This window comes from Maniola hyperantus, chromosome 9 (genome assembly GCF_902806685.2).
Source record: "Maniola hyperantus chromosome 9, iAphHyp1.2, whole genome shotgun sequence".
NCBI classification, from domain to species: domain Eukaryota; kingdom Metazoa; phylum Arthropoda; class Insecta; order Lepidoptera; family Nymphalidae; genus Maniola; species Maniola hyperantus.
Window position 1 is genome coordinate 14,968,977 of NC_048544.1, and position 27,603 is coordinate 14,996,579.

A 27,603-nucleotide genomic window follows, 5' to 3' on the forward strand; every position below is an offset into this window, starting at 1 on the left:
GACTGACTGACTGACTGATCTATCAACGCACAGCTCAAACTACACGAAATTTGGCATGCAGATAACTATTATGACGTAGGCATCCGCTAAGAAAGGTTTTTTGAAAATTCAACCCCTAAAGGGGGTGAAATAGGGGTTTGATATTTGTGTAGTCCACGCGGACGAAGTCGCGAGCACAAGCTAGTATTTTATAAAATAAGGAAGGTCTGGCACGCGCTGGCTCTTAGGTCATTTTATTACACATTTACTTGAAACCTACATTTATTAAAACTTGTAAGTCTCACAAGTGGATGTGAACTTTACCTTGTTTTATTTACATTCTTACGCATAAATAAACAGTTAATTTTTATTGATATAGTTTTTATTACACAAAATACTACACCTATCAAGTAGCAAAAAAAATGGTTTTTCGAACTAGATCTACTTATACAAATTTTATGAAGAGGTAAAGTTTGTTTGTAGGAAGTGATCTCTGGAACTGCCGAACTGATTATGAAAATTCTTTCACCAGTAGAAAGACACATTATTCCTGAGTGACTTTTTTTTTTTAATCAGGAATCCCTACGAAAACTACCCGTGCAAATCCGAGGCGGGTCGCTAGTTATTAATAAGACACAAAAAAAATTGTACAATATGCGGCTGAAAATAATGTACATCGGCCTTTAGAGTGACATTTCGGCTTTGTAGAGCGTTGTCTCTGTCACTCATACCTATATTTAAACAAATTATAAAAAAAATAACTAGAAATACAAAAACAATTGTAAGAGTAAGACAGCATTTTTGGACGTCTAATTTAATCAAATTTTACAGGACAACGCTAAGCTACTTATAAATGGGTGGTTATCTGAAATTTGGTTAACTTCTGATGTAATTTTGAAATTGGTGTTTTTAGTTAAAAATCAGAACAGTTTATATTCTATGCTGAGGGTATAACATCTACTTTGCTGCAACTAAAAGGGCCAGTCACTTTACTTGATATTTTTAGAGAAATTAATGATTTTTTAAAATCGGTGTTCTAGGGACTGACGAGACGTGATGGGGACTGACGCCAAACACGGTTATTATGTCAAATCACATTTTTATTGCAAAATCAACTGAAACAACAAATTATCTCTTAAGTTCACAAATTTTATGAACTATAATCACCATATTTAAGAACTATAATCATCACATTTTATTAATTATGCACATGAAAATAATGTATCAATATTTCTTAAAAATCAAATTGTACTTTGAATTTACTTACAAACTAATAGTCTTCTAGTAATTAACAATTATTTTAAATAATCAGCCCTTTAAACTTCTGAGTAACTAAATTATAATTTGAACACAATATTCAGACTTTCATTAATTATTACAGGATCACAAATATTTCAAACTTCAACTACCTAGTACCTCGTATTTAGTTTTATGACTATTTTTTTCACTTCTCGTAAACATTCACGGGTTTTTAAATTTGTAAAATACTGTATTTCTCTTGACGATTAGATTAGGAACTGGCAGTTTTTCTATAACGTCTTCGTAAGGCACGTCGGCGATATCATGATCATTTATTTTAAATTCTGTGCCATCTTCATTGCAAACTTTAAGGAATGTAATTGTCAGTTCTCCATCTTCGTCATCATATTTTGAGCAAATTGCGGCGTATCGGTATTCTTTTCCCCTCACTATTAACTTAACTAGAACATAATCTCCACTACCATAGCTCGTTGCGTTTTTCTTGCGCAATGTGGCTCATACTTGCTAACGGCGTATCACCTTCAGAATACGTGAAAATATCTGAAACTTGAAGCAGCTGTGTATTAGTTTGGTACGTTATAGTCCCCAAGTTATAATGATTACAACCAACATTATCAAAAGTCAAATGATTTATTCAAAATAGGTAATAAATTACTCTTATTGATGGTCTGGTATGTTGTTAGATTTGTAAGATATAGTGGTGATAATTATTACGCAAACTTAAAACTAAAGCTACGACACATCACTATCACAGAAGCAACTTAGTGACTTCAAGACAAGTTTATTAGGGTTTCTGTTCTTTCTCATGTTCCTTAATCATTTTGTTAACTTTTTCTATAACAGTGATCTGTATATTTTTATCATTCTATGTTTCAGTCTTCTGTTTCTTTGTTGTTCGCTGACACGTTTTTTCTTTAAATTTTCAATGAGTAAGTCCTTCCTCTTCAGTATACTATTTCTTTTTTTCTGTTGAACTATACTCCTCCTTCTAGCTTCAGCTTCTCTTTCATTATTTAATAAAGGAACCTCAGGAATAATTTCATCTTCCGATGATGGCGGCGTATTTTGGTCCACGTATTCATCTGTATTTTCACGAATCTTTTGTTTTTTTCTAAAATCAGATGAGTAGGCTGCTACCCAGTTTTTTCTTGCCTTTCTGTACTCACGCGGAGTCATGTCTTTTCACATTTCCGTTGTCCTTTATCCTTTTTTTTTAGATATTTTAGGCGTTCCTTTTCTTTGTACTCTGCCAGCAAAACAGGGTCATTTTTAATTTTTTCCAGTCGCCTCTTTGCCTGTTCAGACATTTTTTTTGCCATTTCCTCTTTAGACGATGGTTTTTTCTTTCTAGGTGCCATATTCTACAACAAATACATTGGTATTATGTTCAAAACCATGCATCACACAGTACGACCATCAGTCCCTAGATGTGGCGTCAGGCCCTAGTCACTATTACGACTAGGGCCTGACGGTCTAGGGACTGACGAAACGAAACAAAATCAAATGAAACCTATTATTTAAAACCAAAATCAAAACCATTTAGGCGGTCAAAATAACAAGGCAGACCAAACTCATATTTACAATAAGTAATGAGATCAATTAGTAATTAACTATCTTTAAAACGACTTACCTAGGGCCTGAGAGTTTGACTGGCACAGCACGTATTTCCACAGCAAAGTCGGCGACCGCACTAATAATAAAATGGCTGCCGCGGCTTGAGTCGTGTTTGCTACTAACTTCACACCGATGCTATCGTATTCAGTGAGTTATTTAAAAGCCATATGCTTGGATGCCGCGTATTTTTGAATTTCGTAAATGACTAGGGCCTGATATTTTTTATCGCTTACACTTTTTGACTTGAAATAATGTGATGAAAAATATTGTTATAAATAATTAAATCGAAATGACTATGTTAGTAATGTAATAGTAAACGAATTTCAATAGAGTTTGATCAAATTATTCTTATAGAATTATAATTACATTGAAATGAACACTAAATTCGGGAGATCTTACATGGCTAGGGCCTGATATTTGGAGTAAGAAATGTCAATTTTGGGAAATAAAGATTATTATGATATATATCAAAATGAGTGACCGAACTAAATGGACTTTATAACATCGCTTAGTAGTTTCAAATATTGGATATTTTTATTATAATTTTGTGAAAATTGATGCTAACACCAAGTTAACCAAATTTCAGATAACCACCCAAATAGATAGTGGATAATTTTATTATACATGTAGTTCGATGGATTAGTTATATAGATAGGTAGAAAGATAAATAGATAGTTAAGTAGTTAGATAGAAAGACATATTAGATATTAATGTAAAGATTCAATAGAATAGATTAAATAGATACAGATCTGATTCGTTAAAGCCTAGATATATGTATTGGGTTGAATTGCTTTACCTACTACCAAAAGAGCACCAGCAAGTAACTCGGCATGTGTCGATATGTCATAGGCACGGGATGTTCGCGCTCCCGATCGGCCCGTGATATCACTGGGGGCCATGCCCGAAAATCAGCGCTGCAGTCGACCGGCTGCAGCAATAAGCTGAGGCAGCGGCCCGTTCGGCCAAGATAGACAGTAAGCTAGTTTTAAGAAGTGGGTGCGTGGGTCTTGGGGAACCAAGGAGCATGGACACTGGTCGGCTCCTTGGTTCCCCAGGGACTACGGCACCCTACCTGTTTATACCTATTTGTAAAAAGGTTTTTATTATTATTATTATATGACGTTTTGTCGGTCTCAACGACAGAGACAATGCTCTATAAATCCGCTATCTCCTTCTAAAGGGCGATGTAAACTATTTACTGCCGCGTACAATTAAAATCATATAATACAAGCCATGTATGCCATTTTTTGTTTCCTTATATGAAGTTCATTCAACTTAACAGCATTGCAAGTCAAGGTTCCATCTGAAATCAAAGCCCACTCGCAATCTTTACCAGCTTTTAATAATATCCGTGTTACCTATAAATTATAAACTTACCGCAAAACAATAATAAACGTGTTTTTTCTTATATTCATGGTTTGGCTTCGTCCGCGTGGAAAATTCAAACCCCTATTTCACCCCCTTAGTGGTTGAATTTTCACAAATCCTTTCTTAGCGGATGTCTACGACTCTACGTCATAATAGCAATCTGCATGCCCGATCCGTCCAATAGTTCGAGCTGTGCGTTGATAGATCAGTGAATCAGTCAGTCAGTCAGGTTTTCCGTTTGTATAAATTATGCTCTAGTATTTTGTCAGCTCACTAGTAGCATGTCACAAGATCATTACCACGGTCATGATGTAACTGGGAAGCGTAGATGAACAATGGTGTTTCATAATAAATAATTATCGATGAAGAGCAATTTACCTATGCGCCTTCGTAGACATGCTTTTGTCTTGATATAAACAAAGATGTGTCTTTTGATGGGTTCACTAATGAATGACAAAAAACGTATGACAAATTATCAGTTCACCAAAAACTTTTGAAAAACTAATCAAATCACAAACGTCGTATACCGCAAACATATCATTTTACAAAAGATCATTTGACAAATATTCTATTCACAAATGTTTTACTTTGCAAATTTGCTGAATGTTAAAATATCATTTAAAAATTTATTATTTCACCAAATAATTTTTTCTGGGTGGTAAAAAAAGAAATAACCCACGAAAGGGATGGCGGGGTCTTACAGACCCCGCCATCCCCTTCTAACCTAACCGTTCCGAGTCGGAGTGCCCCAAGTCCCGAGCTCGCTTCGCTCGCTCTTGATGGTGGGAGCGGGGGGGATGAGAGAGACCCCCCACCATAGTGGTGGTCTCTTCTCGTCGACCGGGGCCCGTCGACGGAGCTCCTTTTTTCTGGGTGGAAAGAGACCCCCCATTATAGTAAGCGGTCTCTTCCGTTGGCCCGGTCGACATATAAAAGATTTGGTGAATTCTTAAAGTATTTATCAAACAGTTAATTTTATCAAACAATTCATTTTATCAAAAAAAAAGTGCGATATGTTGTTTTACTAATTAACACGATTAAAGAAATCAATTGTTTGTCAAATGATATTTTATGAAATAACAATTTGTCTGGTAATTTGTTTTATCAAGTGAATTATTTGTAGAAACATAAGTTTTATAACGATCATAAAACGATTCATAATTTTGGCAAAATTTGTTTGGGAAATGAAACTTTGTCATTTGTTTTTTGTCAATTGATCGGTCACCCTTTTGATGTGACACCTCTAACTTTTCGGAGTTATGTGCGTTTTGATTAATTAAATATCATTTGCTTTAACGGCGAAGGAAAGCATCGTGAGGAAACCTGCATGCCTGAGAGTTCTCCATAATGTTCTCAAAGGTGTGTGAAGTCTACCAATCCGCACAAGGCCAGCGTGGTAGACTATGGCAAAAACCCTTTTCACTCTGAGAGGAGACCCGCGCTCTGTAGTAAGCCGGTGATGGGATGGATAAATAAAAGACATGGTGACTGACTGTGACTGACTGATTTATCAACGCACAGCTCAAACTACTGGACGGATCGGTCTGTAATTTGGCACGCAGATAGCTATAATGACGTAAAAATCCACTAAGAATCTGATTTTTGAAAATTTTACGCTTATTTTACCTATCCGTATTCGGTTCGTGTCCGTGATTCTTTGAAGTGGCCATCATACAAATACATACTCATTCGATTCGTATTTTTACGGAATCCATGATTTCACGGATGAGTGGTAAAAGGGGTAAAATTGGGGTTTGAAATTTGTGTAGTCCAAGCGGACGAAGTTGCGGGCATAAGCTAGTTCTTTTATAAAAAAGGGGAATTTAAATGATTGTGTGATAACCTAATAATATATTCGATAATCATAAATCATTGCCACCCAAAGTAGATTGTAACGGAACGTTTTTGGGCGGTACGGCTGTACCGATAATTGTTTACAAAAAATTTAAATAGAACCGGAATTTGAAAATATATACCTATGTGGAATATTTTTTAATATAATTTGCATGTATATAATATTGTAATATAGATAACAGGTTTTTAACGTGGGACCATTATTGCTGCTCGCTTTGTGAGCAAGTATTCGCAAAACCGGTGGCGGCAAAATTAGCTTGGACCCAAAATATATAGGAACAAGCTTTTGAGTAAGAGATAATTGTGGCTAATTCCGTTGTACACAATCTCTAAACTAAACTAAAATGGCACGTCTAAATCTATTGCTATCCTTTTCATAATGATGCTTGCGGAAAAAGATAGCACTATAGATTTAGACCTGTTAATTTAGTTTAGTTTAGAGATTGTGTACAAGAAAATCGGCCCCAATATACTAGGATACACCTAAAATATTATATTAGGACGGACGAACGCTTAAGAACGGATTAAGTAGGTATATATTTTTATTGAAGACCAATAAGTCTTCGAACAGTGCGTGTTGCCAGTGATGACATAATATGGAGCCGAAACATGGTCGCTAACTATGGGCCTCATAAGAAAGCTGAGAGTCACTCAGCGGGCGATGGAGAGAGCTATGCTTGGAGTTTCTCTACGTGATCAAATCAGGAATGAGGAGATCCGTAGGAGAATTACTAGAGTAACCGACATAGCTCACCGGGTTGCGAAGTTGAAGTGGCAATGGGCAGGGCACATAGTTCGTACAACCGATAGACGTTGGGGTCCCAAGGTGCTGGAATGGCGACCTCGCACCGGAAGACGCAGCGTTGGAAGACCCCCCACTAGGTGGACGGACGACATCAGACGAGTCGCAGGGAGCCGCTGGATCCAGGCAGCGCAAGACCGTGGCGTGTGGAAGTCCCTACAAGAGACCTATGTCCAGCAGTGGACGTCTATTGGTTGATGATGATGATGATGATATTGTTTTTGTTTTTTTCATAACCCTATCATAATTTTCTATGAAACCTGTCAGTTTGGTACCAAACTCGATGGATTTATTAAAAAATATCTTAGCTAAGTTTTGTTTATGTTAGATATCCACCATATTGGATTTGTCAAAGTGAAATAATAACACTGAGATTTCTGCATTAATAACAGCAGCGAATAGTACCCATGTTATACTTTGTCAACCTGCATTTATAGCAAATAAAATATGATTGATTGATTGATACGTATCAAGCCTTCTTTCTTCAGTTTGATACGTACCTTTTCTCGATCTAATTTTTATCAGAATCAAAAAAAAAAATATAGGTAGGTACTAGTTAGGTACCTACTCAAAGAAAATTTAATCAATCATTATTTGTCAAAAGCCCATATTTCTAGTTCAGAAAGCCCCTTTAAAAAGCGATTTGGTTCAAAAGGCAAAATTTTCGTTTAAACTATGACGTGTTCTAAACTTCTAACTTCTTATTACAGGTTTCGGCATTTTTGTAAAAATGATTTATCATGGCAGTATTAAGTATCTTTTGGCTAGACAATCCTCAATTTGTTTAACATAAGTAATTAATGGTGTCAACAGATTTATATTATCATAACTACCAGGGAACTATTATTAAGTATATTTTTATAATGCTCATGTTATGCGTATGATTGAATTAAATCAATACTTGTTTAAAGTATAATTATTTATAATTATTAACCAGTTTTTTTTAGTTTCCTATTCTTAATCAATTAAACTGTGGACTTTTTGGTTATAATCTCATTAATCAAAACAACGTTAGCAATCGACTTTATTAGTTTAAAGTGTATCACAAATAAGGAAGTTAAAATTCTTCATCTAAATTGATCTATCAACTAGATCAATTGGGTATTTGACTACATCAAAAAAAAAAAAATCTCAGTGATTATTAAATAGAAGGTCTTCCAAAACATGTAAAATCTACGTCCTTTGTTGGTTTTAAGTGTAATAACCATTTTAAATTATCGATTAAACTAAAAAAAGCACGTCAAATGATTGTGACGTCACACACCGGTATTCCATAGAATCTCGCCTAGGTACTAAGCGCGCGTTTTGACGTTTGATAAAAAGATATTGATTTGACTAGTTGTCAAATACAGTATTAAATAATTCTTAAAGCCTAAACCACATATATACTATTTATTAAACTAATGATTTTAAGCTTATTTCGTGGTTTAACGACATATTTTAATGAAGATAACGGGTAGGTACATACTAAGATTAATATGATGTTTTTATTTGTCGATATTTCAAGCCAACTGCACGGGTTGTGGTTACGACGGGACTGCGGTGCTGCGAGAGATGAAGTTCTAGCTGTCAAGGGCAATAGCAAACTACCCTTTTTCTTGTTTCTTTCGCTGGAACTGCACGAGCTGTCCGGCAAAATACACCCACAACGTCACAATTAACTTTCGATGTCGCATTGCAATGTGCAATTGGGTTGAAATATCGACAAATAAAAACATCAAATTAATCGTGGGTTTGTACCCCTTATCTACATTAAAATATGCTATTTATTAAAGCTTTTTAAATAGGTAATTTATTGAAGTAATTCTTTAGACTAGACTTGATAAACTAACATATAAAATCTTTTTTCTGACGGAACAAGCGCAAACTTCCGTCCGTATTTAAAATAGTCGCCAAACAGAATAGCTGTTTTGAGGCCACCATCTTTTAAAGTCCAAGTAATTACCTAGTGTCATAGATTAAAAGCTCTTTTTAATACTTAATGCGTTTCGTTTTCAAAACTACCCAATTCTCTTTTGTACCTAACTTATTAATTAGGTAATTATTTTTAATTGAGTCGTAATAATTGTTATCTATTACAACATCAAAGAAGTTTTACTTCAACCGTGAGTAAAGGTTATACGCACTAATGTTGTTATTTCAAAAATCCTTATCTACAACAAAAAATACATTAGTTTTTACGAGTTATCTTGCAAAATATTGACATTTTTAATAATAATTTGAACACATTTAAAAAACATATTAATCAACATTTTGCATCTTCTCCACTTTAAGTATATTTTTCATAGTTAATTTTCTTGTATTTCTTTTTTCTGTGTTTTAATAAATTGTATCTTATCAGTTAGTTAGTGCATATATTTATTTAAGAATTGTTGTGTACACATATTTAGGGTTACCGCTTAGATCTTAATCTATTGTTTTTTTTTTTATTATTTGGACCATTTATAGCTGAAACCTGTTTTGTGTGCCTTTATAATAAAATAAATAAATAAATAAAATGTCGAAAAAATACGATTGACTCGCTCTAGGTTGTTTCACCTGGATAATTATGAGCGATGTTTTTTTTTTTAATAGAGATAGAGAGCAAACGAGCAGGCGGGTCACCTTATGTTAAGTGATTACCGCCGCCCATGAACATTTGCAGCACCAGAGGAACTGCCGATACGTTGCCGGCCTTTCAGGAATTTGTTGGTCCGCTCCTTAAATAACCCCATGTTGTAATCTAGTGGGAACACCACCGATGGGAGTCGGTTCCACAGTTTGCATGTGCGGGGAAAGAAGGATCTGGCACAGCGGACGGTCGAAGTGCACCAGACACCCAGGTGGTGAGGGTGAAATTCCTGACGGTGGCGCGCGTAGCGGCGGTTGGTAATTTCGAGTTGGCCGCTTCTGTATCAGGTCATTACTAAATACATCGTTATTTTCTTGCAGAAGACGACCAGATTCGGCTGCCAAGGCTGTTTCACCTGGACAACTATGAGCGATGCTTGGGACCTCGGGATGGCCTCTACTGCATGGGGACAGTTCGCATGTCCGCGGACAAACCCAACGCGGCATTCAACTTTATTAAGGTATTTTTATTTTATCCCTAGTTTTATCCCTACTACTTTTAATCCCGGAATCAGCTTATCAGCTTGTCTACTAATAATCATCATCATCATCATCATCATCATCATCATTATGTGATTCATCATCATCATTATTACGTTACTATTCCGCTGTGATATAAATAACGAACTTTTTCTTACCTACCTACATTTATCTATAAATTTAATGATTGTGTTTTTACCTACTAAGTATATTTAGTTTAAAATAACCTACATTTAGTTCAATGTTGTTAGTTTATATAAGTAAGTATTGTTATTTAGCTTTAAGTATTATACCATTAAATTAATGTGCTACGTGTACCTATCTACTGTCGACGGCATTGGTGTACGGAAAAACTTATGATTTAAAGTTTATGATTACACCTAAACTTATTGTAAAATGTACATATTCTTCCTAAATAAATAAATTATTTATTATTATTATTATCATCATCATCATCATCATCATCATCATCATCATCATCATCATCATCATCATCATCATCATCATCATCATCATCATCATCATCATCATCATCATCGTCATCATCGTCATCATCGTCATCATCGTCATCATCGTCATCATCGTCATCATCGTCATCATCGTCATCATCGTCATCATCGTCATCGTCGTCATCGTCATCATCGTCATCATCGTCATCATCATCATCATCATCATCATCATCATCATCATCATCATCATCATCATCATCATCATCATCATCATCATCATCATCATCATCATCATCATCATCATCATCACCAGCATCAGCATCAGCATCATCATCATCATCAGCCTGTGGATGTCCACTGTTGGACATAGGCCTTCCCTAAAGAGCGCCACCACACCCGGTCCTCAGCCTTCCTCATCTAGCCACTTCCCGCCAGCCTTTTTATTTCGTCGGTCCAGTCTACTAATAATACCATAAGTATAATAAATTGATATTTAAGAATTATCAAAAAATAAAGAGATATTATACTTAATCTATCACTACCCATAATAATACCCATATCATATAAATACGAAAGTGTGTTTGTTTGCTGGTTTGTTCTTCAATCACGTCGCAACGAAGCAACGGATCGACGTGAATTTATGCATTGGTATAGATAAAGACCTAGTGACATAGGCTACTTTTTATCCCGGAAAATCAAAGAGTTTCCACGGGATTTACAAAAAAAATGCTGCTTTAATGCTTTAACAAACATAAAACTCCCCGTCTTACAGTTCCAAGAGATCACTTTAGTGATAAGGTCGCCTTTTGTTTTTTAAGAGTTATCCTGTATTCTTACTCTCTGTACTTTTGGTAACAATAAAGTTGTTTTAAATTAAATTTAAATTAAAACTTATCATTTTTTTGTCTAGGACTACTCATCAGACTCCCAGAACTTCGATCGAACGTTAGTCCATCGGGGCTACTGCCTATCTTCACGCTGTCCTTCCAAGGAGGCGAACAGAACTCTTCGCTTCGAGCGATGTATCGAGCAGCAGGCCCTATCGCCTGGTATCCACGCGTCACTACAGAGCATATCTTGCAAAACTCACGAAGACCTGAGGGTCAAAGAACGTGGAATGGACCTTCCCCAACGTATTCTGCTTGGCATAGTTGCTGTTATCCTCTTCTTCAATGTGATCGGGACGCTGTATTACTTGGCTACGAGTGGTGAAGGCAGTAAGTGTTTTATGATTTTTTTAGGGCTTCGTACGTCAAAAAGAACAAAGGAACCATTATAAGATCACTTCGTTGTGTCTATCTGTTGACTTAGAATCATAAAATTGGTCAGGTAGGTAGGTCCTATATATCTCAGATGTATCGAGCAGCAGGCTCTATCGCCTGGTATCCACGCGTCACTACAGAGCATATCTTGCAAAACTCACGAAGACCTGAGGGTCAAAGAACGTGGAATGGACATTCCCCAACGTATTCTGCTTGGCATAGTTGCTGTTATCCTCTTCTTCAATGTGATCGGGACGCTGTATTACTTGGCTACGAGTGGTGAAGGCAGTAAGTCTTTATGATTTTTTATACTACTATGATCATCATCATGATCAACCCACCACCGGCTCACTATTGAGAAGGGTTTTGGCCATAGTCTATCACGCTGGTCAAGTGCGGATTGGCAGGCTTCATACATCCTTGAGAACATTATGAAGAACTCTTAGGCATGCAGGTTTCCTCACGATTCCTTTTCGTTTTCCTTCACCGTTAAAGCAATTGAATTACAAATTGAGTTTGCTTGCCCGGGTTCGAACCCCCAACCTCCAATTAGGAGGCGGACGTCCTATTACACTATCATGATGTATGAACATTGAACATTGCCTTTAAAAAAAAAGATTCCGACGAATTGAGAACCTCTTAATGAATGAAAAGGGCAATTATGTAAGTATAAGGTAATAAAATAAAACATTCTGAGAATTAATAAAAAACTTTCTAGACTGATATGTTTTACTATCAAGGCTACTCTAGCAACGTGTGACCTTTAAGTCCAGGCGGAAAGGATTTTTATTTTGTACGTGCGAGATGAGTTTGTTCTTATAGTTTTTACTAGCTCATGCGACTTTGTCCCCGTGGACTACACAAGGTACTAACCCCCATTTTACTCCCTAGGGGTCGAATTGTCAAAGATCCTTTCTAAGCGGATGCCTACGCCATAATAGCTATCTGCATGCCAAATTTCAGCCCGATCCGTAGTTTGAGCTGTGCGTTGATTGATCAGTCATTCAGTCAGTAAGTCAGCTTTTCTTTTTACATAATATAATTTTTTTTAATTTTAAAACATTAAAAAAAAATTTAGTCGTAGCCCCTTTAGCAAGGCAGAATAGGGGCAGTGGCATTGCAACGATTTCGATGTACTTAATTAGTAGGTATATTGTGAGGGGCAGCTACGGAATCCTACACTGCGTGTGGCCCGACACGCACTTGACCGGTTTAGTATTTCAGTGATTTCTTTAAAAAGCCTAAAGTTTTTATATAAATTTAACAAACAGTAATTAGGTTTGTACTAGCTGCCCCGGCGAACTTCGTACCGCCTAACAGTCGATTCTTTTTCAGGCAATTTTTTAATTTTTTCTCTCCGTAAGAACCATCCTCGTACTTCAAGGAATATTGTAAAAAAAGAATTAGCGAAATCGGTTCAGCTGTTCTCGAGATTTGCGATCAGCTATACATCGATGTCAGCAACACATTCAGCGATTCATTTTTATATATAGAGATATATTGACACTGAGCTCGTAAATGGGCATTGACATTGACATTGGGAAATTACGAAAAAATGTTTTAAAATAATTATTAAATAAGAGTACATAAATCTGTGTGTTATACAAAAACTGCATATTTTACAATTTATTAAATTATTTGTTTATTTTGTAAAGGAGTAACAAGTTACTTACCTATATCTTATAATAAATTTTGTGAATAACACACGTATTAAAATAATTAAGAAAATTTTATTAATAGAATAGAATAGAATAGAATAGAATGTTTTTTTATTCATGTAAACTTTTTAAAAGTGCTTATGAATAGTCAGGTAGTTTTAATTTACCACTGGTTCGGAATGCCGTTCCTACCGAGAAGAACCAGCAAGAAACTCGGCGGTTGCTCTTTTTAATTTTTCAATTTACAATGTTATTATACCGTACTATACAAGCCATTGCAGCCCCGTGCATTGCTGGAGCGAGTCAAATCCAAGCTTTTTTATCGTTTACATAGTCTGCGACTGTATAATATGCTTTTTTTAGGAGCATACTTTTAACACATTTTTTAAACTTGTGTAAAGGCAAGTCTAAAATTGGTTGTGGAATTTTATTATAAAATATTACACTCATTCCCACAAATGACTTTCGCACCTTCCAGAGGCGGAGCGCAGGAGTAGCCAGCTTATTTCTGTTTCTAGTTTGCCTATCATGGAGATCACTGATTTTTTTGTAACTGTGAATGTTTTGTCGTACAAAAATTATATTATTGTAAATATATTGGGAAGCTACTGTAAGAATACCTATTTCCTTAAATATCTCTCGTAGGGAATCGCGCGGTTTTAAATTATAAATTGCACGTATTGCCCTTTTTTGTAATACGAATATTTTCCCAATATCTGCCGCTTTACCCCACAGCAAGACTCCGTAAGACATAATACTGTGGAAATAGGCAAAATACACAATTTTTGCAGTTTCCACGTCAGTTACCTGTCGAATCTTTCTAACAGCATAAGCAGCAGAGCTGAGTTTACCAGCAAGTGTTGATATATGGGCGTTCCATTGAAGCTTTGCATCTAACGTGATTCCCAGGAACACGCTGGTTTAATTTACCATTTTATGATAATTAACTACTTATCATAAAATGGTAAATTAAAACTACTTGACGATTCAAAAGCACTTGTAATAACTTGTAATAAAACATATTCTATTCTATTCATAAAACTTTAATGAGATATTAGGTAGGTATGTTAATAAAAATATTTTACGCAAAATGTCATCTGTCTAAATTATTAAGAGAAGTTTCCCCAGCGCGCCCCCCGACGCTTTCCATACAAACGTATTTAGTTTGGTCCTCATTTGAATAGGTACTAACCAAATAGTACTAACTTGAAATAAATATTTGTGTCTTGTGTATCTGTGACTATCTATGTGGTTTGCTAGATTTTCGTGAAAACGAGATGGACAAAATTTGCCCCAGGCTGCACTATGCCTATTACAAACTTAATGCCACGACTGCAAAACAACATGCGACTTTTTTTTCTTAAAATAGAAGATTTTTACTTTTAAATGGCACATATATTATTATCATGTCTGTACATTCTGGGGCACGCGTCTATACAATTTTTGTCCATCTCCTTTGTAGTTTCAAAGTTGCACAAGCTCAAGGATTTGTACCTATGTAAATCTTTGAGCCTGCGTAACTTTGAAACTAAGGGTGACTAAGCTGACTTTGCTTAGAATTAAGACAGAGTTAAAACGAGACAGATGTATATCTCTCACATAAATCTGTCTCGTTTTAACTCAATCTTAAGTCTGAGCAAAGACAAAGTGCGCTTTATAGATCTCAGCCTCAGTACCTACACATTTTTACAATCTGGAAACCTGGAAAAAATAATAGTCTGTAGTTTCCTAAAGAATTTCATTTCTAGAAAGTGTCCAAAAAACTTGATGGATTTTGACTGGTTAGTATTCAGATGAGAACTACGTTTTTATGGATGGCGCACTAGGGAAACTTCTCTTAACAAAAATATTTTACGTAAAATGTCATCAGCAAATAAATTAATAAGTTGATCTTAAACAAAACTTGCTCCGAATTATTATTAGCGGACTGATTTGAAATCTTGTTTACCGGGAACTACCGAAAATCTCGTTACTGATTCTTGTTTTCATAAGTATAGTACGCGACAGGTCGAGATGGCAATAGGCGTATAAGGCGGGGGGACGCCCCGCACACCCACACGTCACCCGTGCTCGCCCGCACCGGTAGGGCGATTTCGTAAAACCTACATCAATCATTATTACAATCTCAATTGTTGTGATTGGCTGAATTACTGCTATTCTTGTGGCAACAATGCATTGCAGCCAATAGTGAGCGAGCGTCAACCAATCAGAGGTGATTGCGATCGTGACATTGTAGCTGTCATTCTACCGCAATTAAGTGTGTTTGTCTTCCACAGAAAGCAAGCTACTAAAAGCCTGGTCAATACAGTCGAATTTAGCGCGACTCACTGCCACGTACGAAGACGGGGACCCGAGGCTGTCCGCGCTTAGCCCTATACAAGGAGTCAGGTCATTATATTATACCTACTAGATGATAATGAATGATGAATGAATTAGGTTTTAAAAATCCCGTGGGATCCTCCGGGATAAAACCGGTCAAGTGCGAGTCAGGCTCGCGCAACGAGAGTTCCTCACTACAGTCGTATTTTTTCGACATTTTTCACGATAATTCAAAAACTATGATGCATAAAAATAAATAAAAACCTGATTTAGAATGCACAGGTGAAGACCTTTCATATGATACCCCACTTGATATAGTTAACTTACTTCGAACATTGTAAATACTAATTATTAGTTCATGACCACAATTTTTTTTTGTGTGATGTAACCACAAATTCACGGTTTTCAGATTTTCCCCCGAATGTCTTAGCAGACATAAGACCTACCTACCTGCCATATTTCATGATTATACGGGAAGTACCCTGTAGGTTTCTTGACAGACCGACAGACAGACAGACAACAAAGTGATCCTATAAGGGTTCCGTTTTTCCTTTTGAGGTACGGAACCCTAAAAAGTAACCTATGTCCTTCCCCGGGATGCAAACTATCGCTTTACCAAATTTCGTCAAAATCGGTCGAATGGATGAGCTGTGAAAGGATAGCAGACAAACAGACATTATAATAAATAAATTAAAAATTAAAACACACATAATAAATAAATAAAATAAAAACAAGACAGACAGACAGAGACACTTTCGCATTTATAATATTAGTATGGATCTAATAAATTAATCTCGACAGCGGAAAAAAGTATTGTTCTAAAAAAATATAATAATTATACTATTTCCTAATTATATATTATATATTCTTAATTATAAATATAATTATAATTATATAGTTAATAGCAGCATCAAGAAAAAAGAATTATTAATTTGGATGAAAATAACAACGAAGAGGTACCGCAACATGGTCTTAATTAAGGATTTAAAATAAATTAAATATACCAACAACTTATTCAGGGTTCCGTACCCGGAAGGGTGCCGATAGGACCCTATTAAGCCTCCACTGTATGTCTGTCTGGCTGTCCATGCATCTGTCCATCTGTCCGTACGTCTGTCAGCGGGCTGTATCTTATGAACCGTAGTCCGTAATAGGTAGAGTCTAGAGTCACTATAATAACAAAATATGATAAAAATTTCAAAATGGCCGTCATATAATTTTTTAAAGTAGGTACATAGGTTGATTAGCTTGTACGATGGTACGGAATCCTTCGTGTGCTATTTCGACTTACATTTGGCCGGATTTTCATTTCAGGCAAATACAACACATTGACGTATCTACTGATATACAGAAATACACAAACTTTAAGTTTTCGGGGTTCCGTACCTCAAAAGGGAAAAAGGATCCCTTCTATACAAACCTTTAGGGTACCTACTTCCCGTTAACCTAGAACCATGAAATTTGGTAGGTAGGTAGGTCTTATATTATAGCACAAATAAAAGAATAAATCCGAAAACCGTGAATATGTGGTTATATCACGAAAAAAAATTAAAATGTGTTTCAATTTTCAAAGTAAGATAACTATACCATGTGACGCTCTGTGCCTACGAGTGGGAGTTCCACAAAATTATTCAAATGACTTCACTACTGCGTTAATCGAGCTAACCTCAAACGCATCGAGAATCGCGAGCAAGCGAGTGTGAGTTACCACCGAAGCTAACCAGCCCATACGCGTGTACTCACCGTGAATGGCGTTTATTATTTTTGTTAAGTTGGCGTCGTGATATAAACCAACCAAATTTAGAATGAAATTTCTATGAAGTGATTGTATGGAAGCAGCTGTCTATTAAAATTAAACTGGTTATATCTACTGTCTATGTTTATGATGAAATCATCGTCTTTGTAGGTAAAACCGGTCAAGTGCGAGTCGGACTCGCACACGAAGGCTTTCGCACCATCGTACAAGATATTTTAATAATTTTTTGAGCAAAACTGTAAGTTAATGACAACAGCGTCATCTATATGTGATTTAGAAAACTAATTAGGTATGTTTATGAACACATTTTTAAAATTATTTTAGAGCATAGAAAAGTAAATAAAAAGTAGTTTTGACTGCACAAGACTTTTTACTGTTCTCCTATAATATTAGTTTAATTAAGTGCCATGGTCACACAAAAGTTAATTGAAAATCATCATCATCATCATCATCAATCCATAGCCGACCCACTACTGAGTACGGTTCTTCTCGCAGAATGCAAATCTGACAAGTACGGGTTTTCCTTCACCGTTAAAGCAAGGGATATAATATTATTATAATTCCTTAAAACGCAAATATAACTCCGAAAAGTAAGAGTTGCATGCGCGGGATTGAACCACGAACCCACCAACTAGGAGACCATCATCTTCACCCCAAGCTATCACCGCTTAAATGAAAATAAATGTCTTTATTATTAGTTCTCACCCTACTCTCACTGCAAAAATCTATGTGACAACTTATCGATCGCATTAGCGTCGTGGTTACTCGATTTACTTCGCAAGTTGTCCAAATTTGAAACTCACACTCACCTCATGCTTAAATCGACCAATCACGTGCGCTCACGTTGTCACTTTCGAATGCGAGTCGGTAAACATTAGTCGGTCCCGAGGACGTAAAAAACTTGCATTCACTATTTATGTTTCTCCTACTTGGCACTAGATGGCGCTGTTTCAATTATATACAAATCGTAGTTAACTTTTACGCGATCGAATAGGTAGGAAATCTCCCACTAGGCACATGACCGCAGCAGCCTCCCACAATTTTTTAAACCTATTTAAAATTATTTAGAAATTTCCTTGAAGTGTAGGTGGGCGTTTTTCAAAAAAGTTGTCCCATTATAAAAGTCGTTGTCCGGCCACTTTGATGGTAATTTGATCAAACTTTATGAAAAAAACAAGCTATTGTCTATGCTTACCAATATTGTTTAATATTTAATCTTTTATAATTTAATATGTTAATTCATTTTTAAGAGTTTTAAAAACATAAAATACCAAAAAATAAAAGAGAGGAAGTACCTTCTGACATATGTCCCACTAACACCTTGTCAAGTTTAGAGTCAAAAATTATACCGTCCAAAAATATTTCATGAATATTTGAACACTGAGGTAGTTAAGTATGATACTAATTTCAAATTAAAGCCCTAAAACAAAGACATTACGATAGAATTTTATTTAAAAAATACAATTTATTTGCTGTTCCGTGAAATTGGTGTTAGTGGAATTTCCGCTTACGCTACCGGCCTTTCGAGGTCTTCGAATGAAAATTGCACCATTTGCAAAATATTTTCGGAATACTGGCAACATTATTAGTCTATGGTAATCGCCATGTTGTATTTTACAAAAGCAGTCGCCAGAAAAACGCAACAGAAGTGGTTGCCTCGACTTGGTTCAAAAAATTTGTTCCACCAACGATACTGATTTTAATAGGTAAGGTTTGATTGCGCATTTGTGTTTGTATGTTATTAAAGAGATTTGTTATTCTTTATTTGGAAAGTAAAATTAAATCAGTCTAACCTTTGATTATTAATATGTAATATTGATTTTGAATTTTTAAGGGGTTGTATACGTCACCGCCATTACGCTACCGTGAACCACAGTCGCGTGAATGGAATTGAAAAGTAACGTAATGGAACAATAAAGGTGTTTTCATAGGAAGTTGGATTGTCATCATCATCATCATTTAAACCAACATAAAAAAGATAGAGGTAAGTTTTTAACCTATGATGTATTGGGTGTGTTAGGCTATATAAACCGCTGTAAAAATATTGCGGACGTTAATTATTTCAAAAATAACGGATGGTCTCCTAAAAACGTTTTCTCATAGCTACAGCCGTTCCAGGACCTCTCCTTACTGACCCACTCAAATGAACCAGCCAGTATATTATATTCTTTAAATTTTATAATTTAAAAACTTTATAAAATATATGTTATAATAATTATTTAATTTACGTCTTAGATAGCCAGCCTACACTATTTCACTTGCAAAGATTTCTTTCCTGCGGGATATTCGGGATCAAGAGATGTCAATCGGTTCAGCAGTTTTTGCTGCAGGTTGTAACAAACGAAACTTCTCGTTTTATAATATTACTGCGATGATTAGCTACATAATAATATTTGATTTGTAATGCTATTTTTTTGTCTTTTTTGACCAATTATGCACGATGCCTTATGTTTCCTAAACGCGATTTTGTATTCCACTATACGTCACTGTCCCATTTTTGATAAAGGTTTATTTTTAGAGAAATGGCTATAAAGTCAGAGATATATAAATATTTTAATGTTTAGAAATGTTATTAAATAATTAGTTATTTGTCACAATTTAATATTAAAAGATTTATAAGAAAATAGTCAGTGTTTTATCAAAATTCTTTAGTACAAAACATCCAAAAGTAGCGTTAAAGAACATTTTTGTTAAAAACTTCAGTTCAATTTGATGTTATATGTTTGGTTTTAATTATTTTTAGAAGGCTGATTTGGTTAATTTTTCGACATTAAAGATAATTAATGTATAACTTGTTTTATTTCCCTGGAAATCCAATAAAAAGTCAGTGACGTAATGGAACTTCAATTGGGTGGTATCAAGTTAAAAATGAAAATATTTCCAATTATTACATTTATTTTTAATAAAATTTACTATTTTTATATAGTTTATACTATATATTTACAATATAATTACATTTTAAGGCAAAACTAAATTTTTATTTATGTGGAATTCCTATTACGCTACCGACAACTTTTTTGAAAAATGCCCAGGTAAAAACAATACCATAAAAATTATGAATGTAGATTTTTACTTATTTGCATGCATAGTACCTAATAGTTATTGATTTATCGTGCAAAATGTCGAAAAAAATACCCGAGTTCGGAACCCTTAGTGCATGAGTTTGACTCGCACTTGGCCGGTTTTTTAAAGTATTGATTGATTTGCAAGAGTTGCAGTGTGTTGTAACCAACTCTTGTCTTGTCTCCAGGGTCCTGCTGCTGACGCTGGTGATCATGACGCACGCGGCAGAGATCCAGTACAAAGTCCATCTCTACAACCCCGAATACTTTGAAAAGGTAATATTTTAATGGAGATAACGGGTGGTATAGATAGTTCAATCCACGAAGACGCGCCCCACTATTGTTCGTGCGGGGAATCCACGGGTGCGGGGAGTGATCTTTACCTAATTTATCTTCTTGTGCGGGTGCCTACTTCTTCTTCTTCGCTCTGGGCTGGTTTCCGCACTTAAGGGGACTCACTTCAGAGCTTTCTTCATACAAACGTAGGAGGGAAAATACAACAATATTCGATATTGTACGCACAAAACTAAGAATTATATCGATTTATCTCGTCTTTATCTAGGTTCATTGATATATAAAACATTGAAAAAAATTATGATTTAAAAGTTACGAGCCTCAAAAGATTCCTATTTTAACACTAAATTTATGACAACTTTGGGCGTAAATAAATAAGATTAGGGATACGAAAATTCTAAAAAAAATTATCGTTAGACATAGTTTATTTATTCATTAGTGGAAATAACTTTACTTTGCAAACATAAATTCAGTAGTTTTTTCTCAAAAATACTTTTCCTAAACCCTTTTCACGCGCTTGATTTCGATGAAAATCATCGTGCCTCTCACCTTTCTCATACAATGGGGCCGATTCTCTAGTACACAATCTCTAAACTAAACTAAATTAACAGGTCTAAAGCTAGTGCTTTCCTTTTCCGCAAGCAAAATTATGAAAGGGATAGCAATAGATTTAGACGTGATATTTTAGTTTAGTTTAGGGATTGTGTACAAAGGAATTAGCCACAATGTCAAGTGAAAAGCAAACATGTTACCCACGTGCGCTGCCAATTTTGGTCGAGCGTCCTGCGTCACCTTAAACGTTTCCGTCTGTTGTGCGTGATGATAACTAGGTACTAGACAAATCAGCGACTTTTTATCAAACAAAACGAACGCTTACTAAGGGAGCTTGTATGAAATAAACAGATAGATGTGACGTCATAAACATTGGAGAGCGGACATGGATTTTACGAATTATGGAAGACCCTCTATTTAATAGTTCCTAAGAAATAATTTATTTTTGACATATTCATCATCCCCACTACCAGGTGCTGCAGCAGTCAGCGACCATGTTGATCAGGAACGGCTCTGCGCTGACGCAGCTCTTCATCGTCATATCCAACTTCCTGTTCGCGTACAGCATGCTGCTGTACTCCAAGAACACACAGAAACAGCTCGGGTTGGCACAACTGCCCATGTGCATCCTGCACAGACTTGCCAGGTGAGATCTTTAGCCCAATCAATGACCTCTTTTTTTAAATAGAGATTGCGAGCAAACGAGCAGGTGGGTCACCTGATGTTAAGTGATTACCGCCGCCCATGAACATTTGCAGCACCAGAGGAACCGCGGATGCGTTGCCGGCCTTTCAGGAATGTGTTGGTCCGCCCCTTGAATAACCCCATGTTGTAATCTAAAGGGAACAACGCCGAAGGGAGTTGATTCCACAGTTTGCATGTGCGTGGAAAAAAGGATCTGGCGCAACGGGTGGTCGAAGTGCTCCAGAAACCCAGGTGGCGAGGGTGGAATTGATTGCAGTGGCGTGCGGTGCGGTTGTAGAAAAAGGAGGGTGGAATGAGATCAAACAACTCTTCGAAACACTCTCCATTATAGCGCTGATTTTCAGGCAGAGCCCTTGTGTAAATGATCTGTATGTGTGTTTATGTATTAGAGTGGAGCAATATCATTAACTATACTGAAGTAATTAGAGTCTTGGCAGACTCTTGGAATAGTCTGTAGATTACAATTTTCTAATCACTACCCCTATTAAAAATGCGAAAGTGTGTTTGTGTGTTGGTTTGTTAATTTGTTGGTTTGCCCTTCAATCACGTCGCAACGGAGCAACGGATCCACGAGATATTTTGCATGGGTATAGTTTAAGATCCGGACTCCGGAGAGTGACATAGGCTATATATATTTTTATCCCGTAAAACCATAGATTTCCCACGAGATTTTTAAATCCTAAATCCACGCGTATGAAATCGCGGGCATCAGCTAGTACTTAATAAGAAATTATAATGGCGTATTGCAGGATAATACCAGTACACCTGCTGTTGGTGGGTTTCGCGGCGACGTGGTGGCGACAGACGGGAGACGGGCCGCAGTGGGAGTTGACCGTTGGAGCTGAGAGCGACACCTGTCGCAAGAAGTTCTGGGCGCATGCCTTGTTCCTGCACAACTTCATTTACCCTGACGAGCACTGCATGCTGCCGACCTGGTGAGTCTAGTGTTGATAGTGCGTGGTGGTGACAGACGGGAGACGGCCGGCAGTGGGAGCTGACCGTCAGAGCTGAGATTGACACCTGTCGCAAGAAGTTCTGGACGCATGCCTTGTTCCTGCACAACTTCATTTACCCTGACGAGCACTGCATGCTGCCGACCTGGTGAGTCTAGTGTTGATAGTGCGTGGTGGTGACAGACGGGAGACGGCCGGCAGTGGGAGCTGACCGTCAGAGCTGAGATTGACACCTGTCGCAAGAAGTTCTGGACGCATGCCTTGTTCCTGCACAACTTTATTTACCCTGACAAGCACTGCATGCTGCCGACCCGTGAGTCTAGTGTTGATAGTGTATGGTGGTGACAGACGTGAGACGGGCCGCAGCTGACCGTCGGAGCTGAGAGCGACACCTATCGCAAGAAGTTCTGGACGCATGCCTTGTTCTTGCACAACTTTATTTACCCTGACGAGCACTGCATGCTGCCGACCTGGTAAGTCCACTTTTGACAGTGCTTGGTAGAGCCAGAAGGGCTGCATTGGGAGTTAGCCGTCAAGACGTGTTGAATGACGTCAATCAAAAGAAATTCTGGACGCATTCCTTATTCTTGCAAGTTCTTCTACCCTGACGAGCACTGTATGCTACTGACCGGATGAGTTAAATAGTTAAATAATTAATTGGCCCGAGTTGAGACTTCGCATACGTTGAGGTGCGGTGAACAAAACGCAATCTTACTAACGTTTTGTATCCTTCGTAGACTTCTGGTGTATTCTAGCGAGAGGTAACTTTACCTAGAATACACACATCTTTGAGAGCATGATGGAGAAGTCACGCTCTCAAAGATGTGTGAAATCTAGGTGGACTTAAAGATATATATCGATTTTCGGACATAGCATTACAGATCTATGTCAGAAAATTAACAGTCACCAAACAAAGACGAAAGAACCATCTCTTCCTAGTACAAGCGAAGCAAGCGCGAAACAACCTTTGAAAGATTTTAAAAAAAGATCTTGAGATTTGTGAATCCTTTCAACACTCGTTGGGCATGTTGCACACACACACCATCAACCGTCACCAACTTTTTTATTTAACTAACCTTATTTATTAATTAAAAGGTTCCTGGCGGTAGACATGCAACTGTACATCGTGGCTGCTGTTCTGACACTGTACCTGATGCAGAAGAAGAAGCGTCAGATCCCCATCCTGGCGACACTATTCATCGCCTCGTGTGTCATGAACTTTGCACTCGCGTATGTGAACGAGTGGAAGTCACTGCTTTTCATCATGGTGCCTGAGTAAGTTAAAACTGAGTTTTGATATATTAAAGGGTCACTGAAAAACAGCAGGAGCATTTGGCCTCTCCTGGATAACCCTTGCAAGGGGTCCCACCAAACCTCTGAATTTCTGTACGGGATCAAATCAGAAATGAGGAGATCTGTAGAAGAATCTGAGTAAGCATCATAGCCCGACAAGTTGCAAAGCTGAAATGGCAATGGTTGGGATACATAGTTCCAAGAACTGATAGACGTTGGGGTCCCAAGATGCTACCAAGGTATGCAAGCTCATTGCCATGGAATGACGATTTCGCGCCGGAACACAGAACAAGAGACGTATATCCGGCAGTGGATCTCTATCGGTTGCCGCCGATAATTATATATTTCGTATATTCGTATACAGATGAATGCGCATTCATTTCCTTTACCTAATTATTTAGCTTACAATACAGGGCAAGATAAAGACAAAGGTAGACCTGGCCATAGACGAACATCCTGGCTTAAGAACCCTCGCCAGTGGTTCAACATGAGTACAAGGTCACTGTTTAGGGTAGCGGTGAACAATATCCAGTAAGTCTTAATGGTTGCCAACCTCCGGTAGGAGATAGCATTACAAGAAGAAGCAGAAGAATTATTTAGGGAGACCAAAAGATGTTTAAGTTTTTGAAGATGTGTTATTGGAACTTTCACAGGAACGTCCGGCAGACATTCCGTGGCATCTCGTCGTTCTCGCAGTTCTACACGGCTCCGTGGGGCAGCCTGCCCGCTTGCTTTATGGGTCTCCTCACTGCACACGTACACTTTGACCTTCAGGAACAGGGATATAAAATTTCCAAGCACAAGGTGGGCTATTGTTTCTTTTTACCAACCTCCCTTGCCCTTTGTCGTCCCTTTTGACATCTCTAACACACAATGCACTTTGACAGAGTCTAATTGTCTGTCTATCTGTAGATTGTACTAATCCGAGACGTTCATCTACGCGAGCCGAAGGCGAAGGTAGATAATTTAGTCGAGGATGAAATGGGTTTTATGACCGAGTTATACACTCTACTTTTCACTTCGATTGCGAGGAATTGAAACACTGATACACGACCGAGACCTGTGGGTGAGCTCACTCGCATACTTCACCTTTTCTGGTCATGCTTTAGCCGTACCTACATACTAAAATCACCCATTGCGCAGGTACAATGTCCCAGGTCATATAACGGGACGCCAAATATGTAGATCAATATATTCCTCCCTGCGCAAGTTCAAGGTCAGAGACCCTTTTACGTGAATAAAGTACCAGGAAAGCATACGAGCATCGGAGGCTAGACTTAGGCACTATAGAACATTCCATACACCATTTTTATGCACGAGATCATAAAAAGCAGTTTTAGTTTGCTTAGCCTTACACTCAGCATAAAGAAGAACTGACGTTGATAATATATTTATTTCCCAGTGGTTCGAGTGGATGTTCCACATGACTGTGCCGCTGTACATGGCGTGGATCCTGGCCGGCAACGCGATCCTGGAGCACACGACGCACGTGGCCACCGCCGCCTACGTCGCCATCGAGCGACCGTCCTTCGCGCTGCTAGCAGCATTCACGCTCCTCGGCATCGCCAATAACATCGATGGTAAGGGTATTTCCCGCTGGTTTGAGTGGATGAGCAATTTTCCCTGAGATGAGCCCCAGGGGGAGTTGCGCAAGGGGAGCACTGATATTGTATACATAAGAGATTTCGGAGCCACCCAATATGCACTGAGGGGGTTTTAGTAGCTAAAAACCCTAATCTTGTTTCACAGGCAGGCTCCGTCGAGCGTGGGCGTGGCGAGGGTGGGCCACCATCGGCCGCATGTCGCTGTCCATCATGATGCTGCACTGGATCGTCAACATGTACATCGTCGGCACACGCCGGACGCTCACTGAAGTCTCCGTGACGTCTATTGTGAGTACAGCATTGAGACAACGCCCTTTATGTTAGCTGACGATCCCTATAAGGTACACCTACCTACATACCCGAATGACTGATCTCCTACTAAGCAAAATTATTTTTGTTCTTCTATCATCATCATCAACCAATAGACGTCCACTGCTGGACATAGGTCTCTTGTAGGGACTTCCACACGCCACGGTCTTGCGCCGCCTGAATCCAGCGGCTCCCTGCGACTCGTCTGATGTCGTCCGTCTTCCGGTGGGAGGTTGTTCTTCTATAGGTAGGTATCAGAGCATCCCCGCAGCAATTAAGTGTTACTTGCTTAAACGGTGATGGAAAACATCGAGTGGAAACCTGTATATCGGAGAGTTCTTGATAGTGTTCTGCCAATACGCACTTATAAACTTTTCCCGTTCTGAAAGGAGATCCATGCACGGTGCGCAATACGGTCAGCGGCAGGCAATTTTGGGATCAGCGTGGTAGATTATGGCTTAATACCATTCTAACTCTAACGGGAGATTTGCGCAGTACGCTCAGTGAGCCAGCGATAGGTTGACGAGTTGAGATGATGAGCATAACTAAGAGGACTAAAATATTTATCTTGTACGCTTTCAGGGTAGCGACATGTTGGGAACGATATTTTGGACGACGCTGTTGGCGCTGCCTGTCACGTTGCTCGTGGAGTCGCCCATACTGCGCTCCTTCACAGCGCTGCTAGCCTAGTACCCAGCAACAGTCGCACCAAACTTTATGACCGGTCGGAACTTAGTGCGAGTCAAAGATAACACGCATATTCTGGAGCTCTGGTGGAACTTATCGAGATTAAGGGCCGGTTGTTTCAAACCATTGGTCTTCGTAAGATACGTTCGTTAAAATTTAACAGACGTAGACGAACTTTAACATCTGTTAATTTAAGAGCGTTGCTTCATTGTACAAAAAACTGTTCGTCATTGTTATTCTGGTTACGAAACTAACCCTAAAAATTAACTTACTTTTCCGTATCCTTTTTTATTTCATTTTATATTAAATTATATAGTTATTGATATTGCTACTTCGCATTTCAAACACTTTTTCTTTTTTAAAAATTCTCTTTCATCCTCAAAAAAACTACCATTAAAATCATTGAATTCAATTGATTCCATTATAATTTGTAAATAAAATATTCCGTTTGTAAGAAGTATGAAGTTACGAACTGATTTGACGATCACCAATGGCGCCAGCACTGGTTAACGTAAACGTAACTTTTTAACGAACATTAGCGCTAATAGATGCTGAATCAACGCTTTTTCTTTTCTTACGTTCGTTAGCGCCATATTTAAAGGTTACGTGTCCGTCAAAATTTGTTGAAACAACCGGCCCTTAGCCGACATTGCCTTAAATCGGCCATTTCGTATGGATTTGATTTGACAAATCCATACAATTAAAGATTTATATCACTCCAGCTACAGATTTC

At 37.7% G+C, this 27,603-nt stretch overlaps 1 protein-coding gene and 1 long non-coding RNA gene across 2 annotated transcripts in view; both read left to right on the forward strand.

Moving 5' to 3' along the window:
- Nucleotides 1-26,971, forward strand: part of LOC117985310 (nose resistant to fluoxetine protein 6-like) — a 31,307-nt gene extending 4,336 nt beyond the window's left edge. Inside the window, exons 2-12 of the mRNA XM_069500963.1 lie at nt 9,809-9,948; nt 11,327-11,633; nt 15,613-15,724; nt 20,662-20,749; nt 21,793-21,965; nt 22,774-22,959; nt 24,073-24,252; nt 24,924-25,074; nt 25,673-25,850; nt 26,020-26,162; nt 26,766-26,971. Coding sequence (XP_069357064.1) covers nt 9,809-9,948; nt 11,327-11,633; nt 15,613-15,724; nt 20,662-20,749; nt 21,793-21,965; nt 22,774-22,959; nt 24,073-24,252; nt 24,924-25,074; nt 25,673-25,850; nt 26,020-26,162; nt 26,766-26,873 — 1,766 coding nt within the window. The 3' untranslated portion in view covers nt 26,874-26,971. The remainder of the gene's footprint in view (nt 1-9,808; nt 9,949-11,326; nt 11,634-15,612; nt 15,725-20,661; nt 20,750-21,792; nt 21,966-22,773; nt 22,960-24,072; nt 24,253-24,923; nt 25,075-25,672; nt 25,851-26,019; nt 26,163-26,765) is intronic.
- LOC138402798 (uncharacterized) lies at nt 18,498-20,147 on the forward strand. Its single transcript, XR_011237136.1, has 3 exons — nt 18,498-19,117; nt 19,246-19,395; nt 19,647-20,147. It is a non-coding gene; the product is annotated as an uncharacterized lncRNA (long non-coding RNA).
- Nucleotides 26,972-27,603: the final 632 nt, after the last annotated feature.